The 12,556-nt window shown below is 43.1% G+C and overlaps 1 protein-coding gene across 5 annotated transcripts in view; it reads right to left on the bottom strand.

The window, feature by feature from the left end:
* The window catches only part of LOC147603880 (uncharacterized), a 37,047-nt gene extending 27,640 nt beyond the window's left edge, over positions 1-9,407 (bottom strand). Inside the window, exons 1-2 of one of the 5 annotated variants that reach the window (XM_086796262.1) lie at positions 9,255-9,407; positions 8,784-9,129 (exon numbers count right to left, since the gene is read on the bottom strand). In XM_086796262.1, coding sequence (XP_086652388.1) covers positions 8,784-9,095 — 312 coding nt within the window. In that variant the 5' untranslated portion in view covers positions 9,096-9,129; positions 9,255-9,407. Of the gene's footprint in view, positions 1-8,783; positions 9,130-9,223 lie in introns of all 5 variants that reach the window. The other 4 variants (XM_086796263.1, XM_086796260.1, XM_086796259.1 and 1 more) reach the window with 4 other exon arrangements.
* Positions 9,408-12,556: the final 3,149 nt, after the last annotated feature.

A 12,556-nucleotide genomic window follows, 5' to 3' on the forward strand; every position in this document is an offset into this window, starting at 1 on the left:
GTGGCAAGTTTCAGTCTCTTCTGGTCTTGAACCCCCTGAAGGACTTCATGGTAGCCGCTCTGTCATACCCGATCGAGGCCGCCGTCCCTTGCCTCTCTTTTTCATTAGTGAACCTGTCACGACCCTGTGTTTTTCTCTGGACAATATGCAGGTGTGCACGGGAACATGGTGGACAGTGTGAATGGCATCAGATTGGAGTTTAAAAAAAAGTAACCCATGTGTAGACAACCCCAAGTGTGAAGGGGGCAAAGAGATTTTAACTTAAAGGTTTTAAAAACCTTTAAAGTCTTTATAATGCCCTTTATGAAAGAAAACGTGGCCCATATGCTATTTTTGGGGCCACGTGTGTGCTTTTTCAAAAGAGGGGCTGGCGGGCAGAAAGGAGGCGCCTATCTTTTGATGAAGGTGTGCTTTCCGCTTAGGAGGACTGCTCTTACACGCCGGTTTCCTCCTTTGCACAGAGGCGGCTGCTGGACAGAGGAGCACATGTGGGATGGTTCTCCTTTGCAAGGACAACAGGCTCTACAGGCTTTTGACGGGTTGCAGAAGGGAAGGTGTTAGGTGGCTGTTGGACTGGCTGCAGGCGGACTGAACAGCCGCTCTGCAGGTACAGGTGTCATCATGCCATGCTCTCTCTCTCTCTCTCTCTCGGCAAACGAGCGGCTGCAGGCAGCGCAAGACAGAGCAGTGCATGCTTTTCTCCACGCACAAGGGGAACTGTAGGCAGCTGCTGGACAGAACAGTACGTGCTTTTCTCCACACGCCTTTGGAAGGCTGGTCGGGGAGTTTACAGGCGGCTGGCTGCAGAATAACGGTGGGGAGCAGGGAGCGTTGTGTCCAGCTGGACAGCAGCAGGCAAGGGCTAGACTGTAGGCGCTGGACTTTTCTTTATCTCCCTCTCTCCCAACCATAGAAGGCGGTGTGACATGTGAGAGCTTAAGACCGTAGTAATCACAACCTTAGTCTAACTAAACTGCACTTAATGATGTTCAAGAGATAGACAAATATGTGTCAATGCAATGCAGCTATATTAGATGATGAATGCGGTTACAATGAGATCCAAATGGATCTATACTGCTGAATATGCTGCCTATATGCTAAATGAACTGCTGTCCTGATGATGAAACGCAGATGCTCTCCTGTTTCCTGGGAGGGAAACGCTGAGGAGATAGATGCGTTTGCTGAATATGCTGGACTGAATGCTGTATGCTGATGCGTTGGCTGAATATGCTGCTCCCAAAGCTTCCTGGAGGAGATGCGTTGGAGAACACACTGCTGAATGCTGCTGAACTGATATGCGATGATGTTCTCAGCCCTTCTGGAGTAGAAACGCTGAGGGACTGAGGCTGAATGCTGAATGATGGACTTGACTTGCTGAATGGAGAGGCGCCTGTATATATATGCATGAATGCTGCTGGTCGGCCAGCATAAGTGCTGTCGGCCAGATGCCATGTCCACAACTGTTGTCGGCTGCCCCATAAATGCCTGTAAAATGCCTATAAAATTGCATAAATGCCAGTAAAATACCTGATGACCCCTGATGATGCTAATGATGCTAAAATGATGCCATGTCACTGTACACCTGACTGGTGTGCACGTGACAGGCGGCCAGGACTGCAGGCAGTTTCAAGAGGGGAGGTGCTGGGCTGAACACAGGCAGGCTGATCACGTCTCTCGCTATCTCTCTCTCTCTCTTGGAAGGAGCGGGCTGAAGGAGGCGCAGAGCCAAGACTGTTTTGAGATTGTTTATGGGATGTTTTGGTTGGCTGCAAGTACAGGTCACTTGAATGTGTTTCTTGGCATGGGAGTGAAGCAAGCTCGCATGGCTGCATGCTCATGGAGCATATTGTTTTCTTCCTGCTAGAAAGGAACAAAGGGACCTACAGTTATAGGCATGTCTATGTTTCCAAATGTTTCATGAGGGAACAGGTAACTAGATGTATGCCGTTGTTGGCACTGTTGTTGAATGGTGCCATGAATGGTTCTGTATGGAAACAGGACAGAAGTTTCAAAGGGAAACCGGCCTAAGGGTTTCATGTGGAAACAGGTCATAGGTTTCTCGAGGAAACATGTTTTTGGGTTTCTCCAGGAGATAGGTCACATGCAGACAGAAGGTACAGGAATGGACACATGTTTGGTATAGCCTTGCTACTGATTGGGCAGGGGACAGGGAATCCATGATGTTGGATAAATGTAATCCCAACTCCTTAGTCCAATTTAATATGTGGTTGTTAGGCTAGTGGTCAGTGGTTGGTGTGTAAAGCCTACAAATGGTTGGTGCATGTTGTTCATGCAACTCATGCAACTAAAAATAGGATAGAGGAGTCTCTAAATAAGATACAAGTCGTGATCAAGTGATTATGTAAGTTTGGTTCATGTCTAATCATAATTAGTGTCTTCTTGTGTTAATCTCATATCAATTTTCTGCATATACCAATTTTTGTCCCTCATATTCATGATGTCTTGTACAATCTTTGATCCACCTTGAGTATGTTTTGATCAATCTTCTTAGTTGAATTATCATATCCAACATTTGGTATCAGAGCTTGACCCAATTAGGTTTAGTTTATTAGCAAAAACCCTAATCAATTTCTTAATCACCATAACCAATTTTTCTCTGTTTGAGCAACATGCTGTAGTTTGCTTCCGTGCTTGCACCTGAGGTGATGATACCTTGAAATTATGATATAGCCTTCTTGCCTTGGCCCCACGCATCCCCTACAACGAAGCTCACACGCCAATTTCATCGCAGCTCGACGAATTCGCCATCGCCATCAGCGCAGGTCGTTTTCTGCTAATTTGAACAATTCGTCGTCGTCGCTACACATTGGCCAGTTCACTATAGCTGCTGTATGAAGACGTTTTCCAGTCGCCTATTTTCTGCAGTTTTTGCTCCAACAACATGGTGATACTTATCTTGATTTATATTGATGATATTTTTATTATTTGGGCTTAAATCATCTATATGAGCAAGATTTCAAAATAAAGTATCATATTTCATCATCATGAGTTTCAAATTTCCCAACAAATTCAACGGAACTGGGTTTCATACCTGGTAAATCAAGATGAAGGGCTACCTCATGAAGAAAAATCTGTGGAGTACGGTCAAGCCACTTTCTGATGATAAAGCAGGTATTTCTGCTACAGCAACGGCTGCACTTCAAGCAAAAGATGAGCAAGCACTTGGTATTATCATTACTGCTTTAGAAGATGATTTTATTCATTATATTGATAATGTTGAGTCAGCTATGGAAGCTTGGGAATTATTAGAACGTAAAAGGCAAAGCATTCCAAGATCGGTTTGAAGATGCAACTCTTTGATCTAACCATGGAGTAATGAAAATTTGGCAGCTTTGATTAACAAGTTGAAGAGCTTAATGACACAATTGGTTTATGTTAAATCTCCTGTTCCTGAAGAAGATGCTATTGCTATCCTGCTTAAAAGCTTATCTTCAAGCTTTAGACAAATTGTGATGGTACTTAAAGAGAAGGAGCCAGTCCCTTCTTTGGAAAGTATCATAAATTCTTTGCAAGAAGAAGACAAGAAGATTACAAAGGATGTGATAGATCCTTATGCATACACTGTTACTACGACATCGGCAAAGAAGAAGTGTACTATTTGTGGTCGTACAAATCATCTTACTAAGGATTGTTTCTCCAAACATCCTTGTGAGTATTCTGGAAAGACGAATCATCCATCCTCAAAGTGCTACCAAAAAGATCAAAAGCTAGCAAAGGCACATGTGGTTGAAGAAGTCAACCAACAGGAAGAAATAAATCTTTGTTCTAGTCTTAGTATAAAAGATATAGATGATGAGTATGCTTTTTAGATTATGTCATGTATGTGGTTGAGTCAAGACTTATGTTGTTCCAACTTGACGAGTTGTAGAGCAAAGTACACTACCCTATGTTGTTGTTAAGGGGGGACTCTTACTCATTGTGTCAAGGAGATATATTAGTCTTGTTCATGTTCTTGTAAGAAGTTGGTCTTAAGGGGGAATTGTTGGATAAATGTAATCCCAACTCCTTAGTCCAATTTAATAGGTGGTTGTTAGGCTAGTGGTCAGTGGTTGGTGTGTAAAGCCTACAAATGGTTGGTGCATGTTGTTCATGCAACTCATGCAACTAAAAATAGGGTAGAGGAGTCTCTAAATAAGGTACAAGTCGTGATCAAGTGATGTCTAATCATAATTAGTGTCTTCTTGTGTTAATCTCATATCAATTTTCTGCATATACCAATTTTTGTCCCTCATATTCATGATGTCTTGTACAATCTTTGATCCACCTTGAGTATGTTTTGATCAATCTTCTTAGTTGAATTATCATATCCAACACATGACAGAGATGGATAGTACCCTTGGAAGGTAGAGAGGGTTGGTACAGGTGTGTCGACTGTATGGTATGCTATGCTGTGATGCGAGTTCTCTTTTGAGAGACAGTTTGGGAGTCTGTGTTGTGATGCAGAAGCACTGGATGTGTCAGGGTGTGATGCTGTTCATAGGGTGAGAGGCTATGGATGGTTGTGGCAGTCCTGATCATGGGAAAAGACTTCTGTATGCACGACTCAATGTGTGAGAGTCTTTTGAGGTGAACAATGGCTGGACTTGTTTGTGGATGCCGAGTGGATATGAAGCCATGATGCACGGTATTTGCAGGCTTCAGGAATTCTACTATGACGGCTGAGTTCCCAGCCTTATTGTAATCAAAGCTCTTATAATCAATTAAAGAAATACCGCAAGGGACGCCACTGCGTTTTGGGGCCAATCGGTGTCCGTGTACTGTTTGCAGGAGAGGTGGTACACGGCTCACGGTGTCAAAACACGGCTACAGGGGAGAAGTGCAGAGTCAGAGTGGTTTTGGAAACCGAGCCGGGTTTTAAGAGAAAAGGGTTGCCAGGGATGGATGGATGACAGAGGGACTTCGGGAAAAGAATGGGACGATGACAGTCGTCCAAGAACAAGTTGGAATCCCGTCATCAAGTTTAGTAGAGGGGAATGTCATGTGCATGAAATGCCATGGACATTCTTTGGAGCTAGTCCAGAAGGGGGCAGCCAGAAAAAGAGCAGTAGAGCTAGGACATGGAGCAAGGGCATGGAAGGCATGGGAGCTGCTGTCGGCTGCTTACAGAAGGCGTCGGTTGTACCAGATAGCAAGGCGGCTGAAAACGCATCAAGATATAGCAAGAAGACCAAGCGGCACAGCTTTATGGATTTATGTGACCAATCGTCTGGCCGACTGCTGGTCAGCCAGCACTCCAAGATGTCCAAAGGGGCTATAAAAGGGGCACGTGCTCATTGTAGGATTCATTCATTCCTTTAAGGAATGGGTCCAAGTTAGGGACTGTTTTGGGTGATGTTCACCTTTTTAGCAAGGCAGCCTCGGGCTGTTCTTTGTACTATATGAAATATACTAAATTTCCAGCATCTCTCTCTCTCTCTCTCTCTCTCTCTCTCTCTCTCTCTCCCTTCTGTCTGCGTTTTTGCATCAGCATGTTCTAAGTGGTGTTTAGGGCTGAAAGAAGACTCCCAGAGCTTCCGTGTGTTACAACTTATGAGACTAGTTTGTCTCTTGCTCGGGATTGCTTTCATTGCAGTATATTCAGCTTATTAGCTTCATATCTCTCTCTCTTGCACTTCTCAGATCAGCACACTCTAGTGCTCATCTTGCTTCCACTCTGTGCACTCTTTCATGGTATCATCGCTCTAGGTTCAGCGTTCTCTCTTGCCCCATATTCTGCCCTCCTGTATACAGCCCCTTCACCTCTGCGTTTTTCAGATTCACAACCCTCTAGATTGCGTTTTTTGGACGATTGCTGCTGGTTGCTCTACCTTTTTCTAGGCTTCATCACTTTCAGCCTACAGGTATCTTCTCATCAGCATTTTTCTCTTCAGTGGTGTGGAAGCTGGTCAGCCTGTATTTTCAGGTTTGCAGCCCCCTAGTTGGCTGCGTTTTCTTCTCCAGTGGACACTATCTCTTGCAGAGGGGGTCTTGAGGTGATTCTGGCTTTGGTGGCAACCTTGGTACCTATGGTGGACACTTCTTTCTTCTAAGGTGTGCGTTTTTTCTTCTGAGATTGAGCCCGAGTTTTAGTGATGGCTGCCTCAACTGCTCTTCATATGGTCTCTGAGTCTTCAAAGTTGGATGGCTCCAACTATACTTTATGGACGGTGCAGGTGAAATCAACCTTGCGTGGAGTGGATCTCTGGGATTGGCTCGTTAATAGCTGCCAATGCCCCCCATCCCGCCCTTTCTACCGTTGGTGTGACTTAGGCACATATTGATGTTTGGGCAACGAATGATCGCCGTGTTTTCTCCTTTCCGATGTTGAATTGTCAAGATTTTGTTCTCTCTCATGTGCGTGCAGCAAATGCTGCACATGAAGTTTGGAGGGCACTTGCAAATCTTTACGAGATTAAGTCTCCGGGTCGGATTTCAGCTTTGGACTTTCAGTTTCTGCCTTTCCATCTTTATCTGCTTTCGTCACAAAGATGAAAGATCTCTAGGATGAGCTTGCTGTATGTGGCAATGATATCTCTACATAGGATATGGCTATTCGGCTTCTATCCAAGCTTCCATAGAGGCTTGATGCTTTCCTTCAATCTCTTGTTTCTTCTCCTCGTCCTGTTCCGGTCACTTGGGAGGAAGTTCTCCCCTCCATCATGTAGATTGAGTCTCGCTTTGCAATAAAAAGCAGCCTACTAGTATCGTGAAGTTTGTTATGCTGCCTATGAGGCAATTTGGTTGTGGAGATTATTGGGAGAACTTGGCTTTCCTTCTTCTGGATATACTCTTCTTTGGTGTGACAATCAGAGTTGCATTGCCATCACCAAGAACCCTGTGTTTCATGCTCGGCATTACAATGTTGCACAAACATAATGTATTGCAGTTTAAGATATTACAATGACTAGGTGTTAATATGGTTTAGGTAGGTAAATATCTCTAGAACTATTCAACCATACGAATGGCTGGTCCACACCGTATTTATAGATTACAAAAGTGCCAGGTGACATCACCAAGTGTTGGCTTCTTATTGCCGCTCAGCTCCGAGAATCTCGATCCTCGTCCCTGATTGGTTCTGGAGTCTCAGTCTGAGATGGACGATTCTCCCAGTTCTATCACTGGTCGCATTGGATGGTGGTAATGCTACCCGGGGCTCAACCATCTTCATGGAGTAATCAGGTGTTTCCAGCCAGCCCATAAGCCCTGGTAGATTCCTGAACTGTCAGGCTTCCATGAGCACTTCTGCAAGTTCTGTTGTGCCATCGTCCATACAACTCTGCAGTCAATTATTTATAACTGTAACAAAGAACTTATGATGGCCATAAGATTCATAGCCAGTTTCTACCATCCATGGAGACTGTCATACATGACCCCGAAAGGGATGTCACAAACTCTTTGTCTTCTTGATCCTTGATCTCCGGTGATTACTCTCAGAACTCTTTCAGATACTCCTCTGTTATTCCATACCGAGTGACAGCTGTGTTTCTCCACTGCTTCCACTATTGCACAATTTTACAGTAGTCTTCCGCGTCTTTAGGTTATGCTTCCTTGGATACATTACTTGAAGAAGTGTGAAATACATCCTCGGCAGAGGTCCCAAAGTATACACGTGTGCCTGTGGCTATGATCTGGGCGAGCACATCATTTTCTGAGGAAATGAGCTCACATAACTACATCAGCCCATTGATCATTTTCAAGGCGTTTTTCAACAGCTCAATTGTCTGCAATCCCACTTGGCCTATTTGGATTAGCTTTAACTTAGCCTCCAATTTTTTCTCTCTGCCATGCTACCATTTGGTGCATGTTTTGTAATCTTCCTCGGAGCTTCTACATCCGTGGTGGTAATTCCTGTTTCCAAGTAAAAAAAACTCCAGAGGACTTTGAATGCTGTTTGAAGTGTGTCAATCCTCGGAGAGTTGCAGCTGGAAGTGAGGCGCAGTGTCACACCTAGATGCAAGCTGTATTGTTTGCAATGTCTTGCTCTGGTACCATGTGATTCACCTTGTAGATCGGCCAGTTCTGCCTGATCTCTTCAAATGTCTTTATGAGAGGCAGAAAATAGGTTATCACGTTACTCTGCAGACCCTCGGGAGTAAGTACCTCACGGGTATGGAAATCCCTTGAGGTCTCCTCCTCCCTTGCTTTCTCGCTTTGCTTCTTCTCCTTGGGGGTTCTTCCTTGCAAGAATTCTTTTTGGATGGCTCTTCTTGGTTTCTGCTAGCGAGCCTTCTCCTCCTATAGACCTCCTGCCCCTTCGGTTCCTTCCATGTCATCAGGCTTTGAACTGCCCTCGGGGGTTGTACTCATCATCGTCATCGTCGTCGTTTTCAACCTTTAGCAGCTCAAGGTTTGACAAGAAATAGCTAAGCAGCACAATGACGGCTAGCAATGAAGAGACCAGCATGTTTTCTTTGAGGAGGTGCATAAATCATCCTTTAGTGCAAAGGTGAGGGTGAGAGGTACAAGAAACTCTTTACCAGACCTGCCCCCTACTCTGAATATTCACTCGGACAGGAGCTTCATGCAAAAATGATAAAAGCCAGGCATGCCCTTGATGCAACAAGATCTGGAAGAGGAACGCCTGGAGAAGCAATCAGAAATTGACCCTTAAACTAGCCAGAGATTCATATCCACCAGTTGCTTTGGATGCATTATGCTCATAGTCCATGTAATCAAGAGCAGTTATTCCTTTAACATGCTTAATGAAGCACTCTCAAGATCAAGTTTCTTTTAAATTTTTATAAAATGCACTGCGTGGAACTTCGTCAGGAATAAGAGCCAACCTTAAAAGCAATGTCGCCTGGAGACATGGCTAAACCTGCTCCCATGGATTCAAAAGCGCCTCTACCCCTGTAATAGATTCGAGGATTATATCCGAGCAACGAGAGATGTGCTGTGTCACTCCCACATGCCAATCCAGGTTCAACTGGATCCATCAAGCCATTTATTCCTGAGCAAGAAATCGTATCCAAGTTGGGGGTTGCCGCAACCTGTAAAGGACTTCGAAAACTTAAGGATGGTATGGAAACGTCTCCCAATCCATCGACAAGCACCAAAGCTATCCTCTTCTTTTCTCCACCATCAGGGTCCTTCATTCTTCTCCTCAGAGAGAGGAATTGAGGTGATGACCTTCAAAAGAAAAACAAAATCAAGGCGTTATAATACAGATCATTTGTCACCCATTGGAAAACAGGAAAAGAAAAGATGGGGGCGCATGGCTTGCATAGGGCTGGGCTGTACAGTTGGTGGCAAACGAGGATCCTTGCCTCTTGTGGGCGGGGAGCTAGCCCCTCACTCTACTTATTTGATGCGGTCTTGATGTCGTTGATGGTCTCGTGCAAATCTTACTTCATCTTTGCTTTCAAATTGACAAGGTTTGTGTCTTTCTAGGGTCAAGAGGCAAATCATGAAATTGTTTCCTTGCCTAGACTACATATTCATTGATTAACACCTTACTGTATTCTAAGGTACCATGCGCATCAACCACACCGGGTCGACCCTCTCTCTTAATCACCATGTCGTATCTCTCTCTACACGTCGATTCTCTCTCTCTCTCTCTCTCTCTCTCTCTCTCTCTCTCTCTCTCTCTCTCTCTCTCTCTCTCTCTCTCTCTCTCTCTCTCTCTCTCTTCACATAATGGGGACCGGCTAGCCAACCACATTAACGCAAGGGCCTTTGCTAAGCTAGCACCCCCTCCCACCCAAAAAGTAACCTTAAGGTAGCCGACTGGGGTCGTGCCGCCCCAGTTTTGCTGCCCAGCCAGCGACGAGTCGACCAGCCAGCGCAAAAGGCGACATTCTCAGGCAACGGCTACTCCTTCACGCTCAATCAGCAGACGGCAACCTCATGCAACGGCTACTTCCTCAACAAGCACAAAAGATGTTCTCCTCTCTTCTCTTTTCAACAACGGATCTGCACAAAAGACGTTCTCTTCTCACAGCAAGGTGCTTAATCATGCTTTGTGTAGATTGAGTTAATCATGCTTTAATTAATCATGCTTTGTGTAGATTGAGTTAATCATGCTTTATGTAGATTGTGCTTAATCATGCTTTAATTAATCATGCTTTGTGTAGATTATGTTTAATCATACTTTAATTAATCATGCTTTGTGTAGATTATGAGTTAATCATGCTTTAATCATACTTTAATTAATCATGCTTTGTGTAGATTGAGTTAATCATGCTTTAATTAATCATGCTTTATGTAGATTATGTTTAATCATGCTTTGTGTAAATTGTGTTTAATCATGCTTTGTGTAGATTGTGCTTAATCATACTTTAATTAATCATGCTTTGTGTAGATTATGAGTTAATCATGCTTTAATCGTACTTTAATTAATCATGCTTTGTGTAGATTGAGTTAATCATGCTTTGATCATACTTTAATTAATCATGCTTTGTGTAGATTGAGTTAATCATGCTTTATGTAGATTGTGTGTAATCATGCTTTAATTAATCATGCTTTGTGTAGATTATACTTAATCATACTTTAATTAATCATGCTTTGTGTAGATTGAGTTAATCATGCTTTATGTAGATTGTGCTTAATCGTGCTTTAATTAATCTTGCTTTGTGTAGATTATGCTTAATCATACTTTAATTAATTATGCTTTATGTAGATTGTGAGTTAATCATACTTTAATTAATCATGCTTTGTGTAGATTGAGTTAATCATGCTTTATGTAGATTATACTTAATCATGCTTTGTGTAGATTATGCTTAATCATGCTTTGTGTAGATTATACTTAATCATGCTTTGTGTAGATTATGCTTAATCATACTTTAATTAATTATACTTTGTGTAGATTGTGAATTAATCATACTTAATCCACTCTACGGCTATGACCAATCTACCCACACACAATGGAATTTTATGCATCAAGATTAGTAGGGAATAAAGTTAATTATACTTACTCACTTACTCATGAGGCAATCACTTTTATGTGCTAAACAGGTTCACATTATGAGCTAGTCTCCCTTCCATGTTCCGAGATGCACGAGGGGTTTAGGGAGGGTGACTAGTGGGGAAATTGAGGAGGATAGAGTGCCATGCACACAACAATCCCAAAACATTTACACTGCCATGATGACCGATCCTGATTGGGAGGGATATTTGAATGATAACGGTGGGACTCAACACATGGGGGGAAATGACCAACAACACAAAACCATTTCTATTAATTCACCATCTTACTCTGTGACCATAGGGGTGTGAAACAAGCTCGTTCCACTTTAAAGGATTTGTGGAATGAGGCTTCCACTTACGCACTCATTAAGCATTTTGAGGAGCGTTGGTCTCATGTGAAAAAGGGATATTTTAGAAACAAAAATTGGGATGAGGTTACAGAGAACAACTAACAAAGAGGTCGAGGGGGCATACACAAATGATCAAGTGAGCACTAGGGTTGACACATTAAAGAAAAAGTATTTCAAAAGAAAAAGCTGTTGGGATACCAGGTGGTGTAGATAGCTCTACCTCAAATCCCATGGTCTTTGATATTTAAGAACCTCTAGGTGTAGATGTCAGTGAGGCTCATGAGAGGAGACTGACCCAAACCTTGTGAGGGAGAGAGATGGGGTGGGAAAAGAGAGTGGTAATATTGAGAGGGAGGAAAACTTGCCGAGTGTAAAAGCCCAAAAAGTTAGAGCCAAAACGTTCATCTCTCGTGACAATCTCTAAAACTCTCGGGGAGGGCATGAAGACATGGTGTGAGACAATTCGAGAAATGGAAGCGGCAAGGTCTCGTGAAACGAAAGAGCTGATGAAAGTACAATTAGAGGAGGAAACAAAGAGAATGGAAATGTATATGTGAATGCAAATGGAGATCACAAAATTGCTTTCTAAATCAAAGGTAATTACACACATCTTATTTTTTCTCAATTTTACATGAGAGAGAGAGACACACAGAGACACACACACACACACACACACACAGTTTGAAGTTTATGCAATGTGTGTACATGTAGGATGGAGATTGAAGGTGATTGTTCAGCCTTACTATTCATTATCTTGGAGAACATGCACCAAATTAGTAGTAGTCGCAGTCATGTGCGTAGTGTGATTGATTATGCGCGAGAGTCAAAGTTCATGTCATCGGGTTTCATGTGCTTGATTTACTGTTGGACAGCTTTATTTCTTATGCTTGAAGAAGGATTGGTAAAAGAGGGTCTTAGGTTGTGGTGGTGCTTTCCACGACAAACATCATTTTGGAGCGTTATTCACTCTCACTTTTGGAGTGAGGCACATTTGCAAAACCAGCATAGATATACGATGTACTATCGAATGTCTTATGAAGCTTTCCATGACCTTAGACACATTATAGAGCCTTATTTGTCATACGCACAAGTAGGAGGTTTTGTCAGAAGGGAGCCCATTCAAGCTGATCTTGCCTTGGCTAGTGTATTGTGGCGATTAGCACATGGACATTCTTCTAGAACGGTTTCGGATTTGTTTGGTATAGGTGATTCAACCATTAGGAAAAACCTTCACATTATAGTGGGTGTGCTTTGTACCCAAAGCATGTTAGAGAAAGTGCACATTTCAGTCCCTTCCGGGG

This window comes from Cibotium barometz, chromosome 63 (assembly GCF_041138505.1).
Source record: "Cibotium barometz isolate CiBa-2024 chromosome 63, ASM4113850v1, whole genome shotgun sequence".
NCBI lineage: Eukaryota > Viridiplantae > Streptophyta > Polypodiopsida > Cyatheales > Cibotiaceae > Cibotium > Cibotium barometz.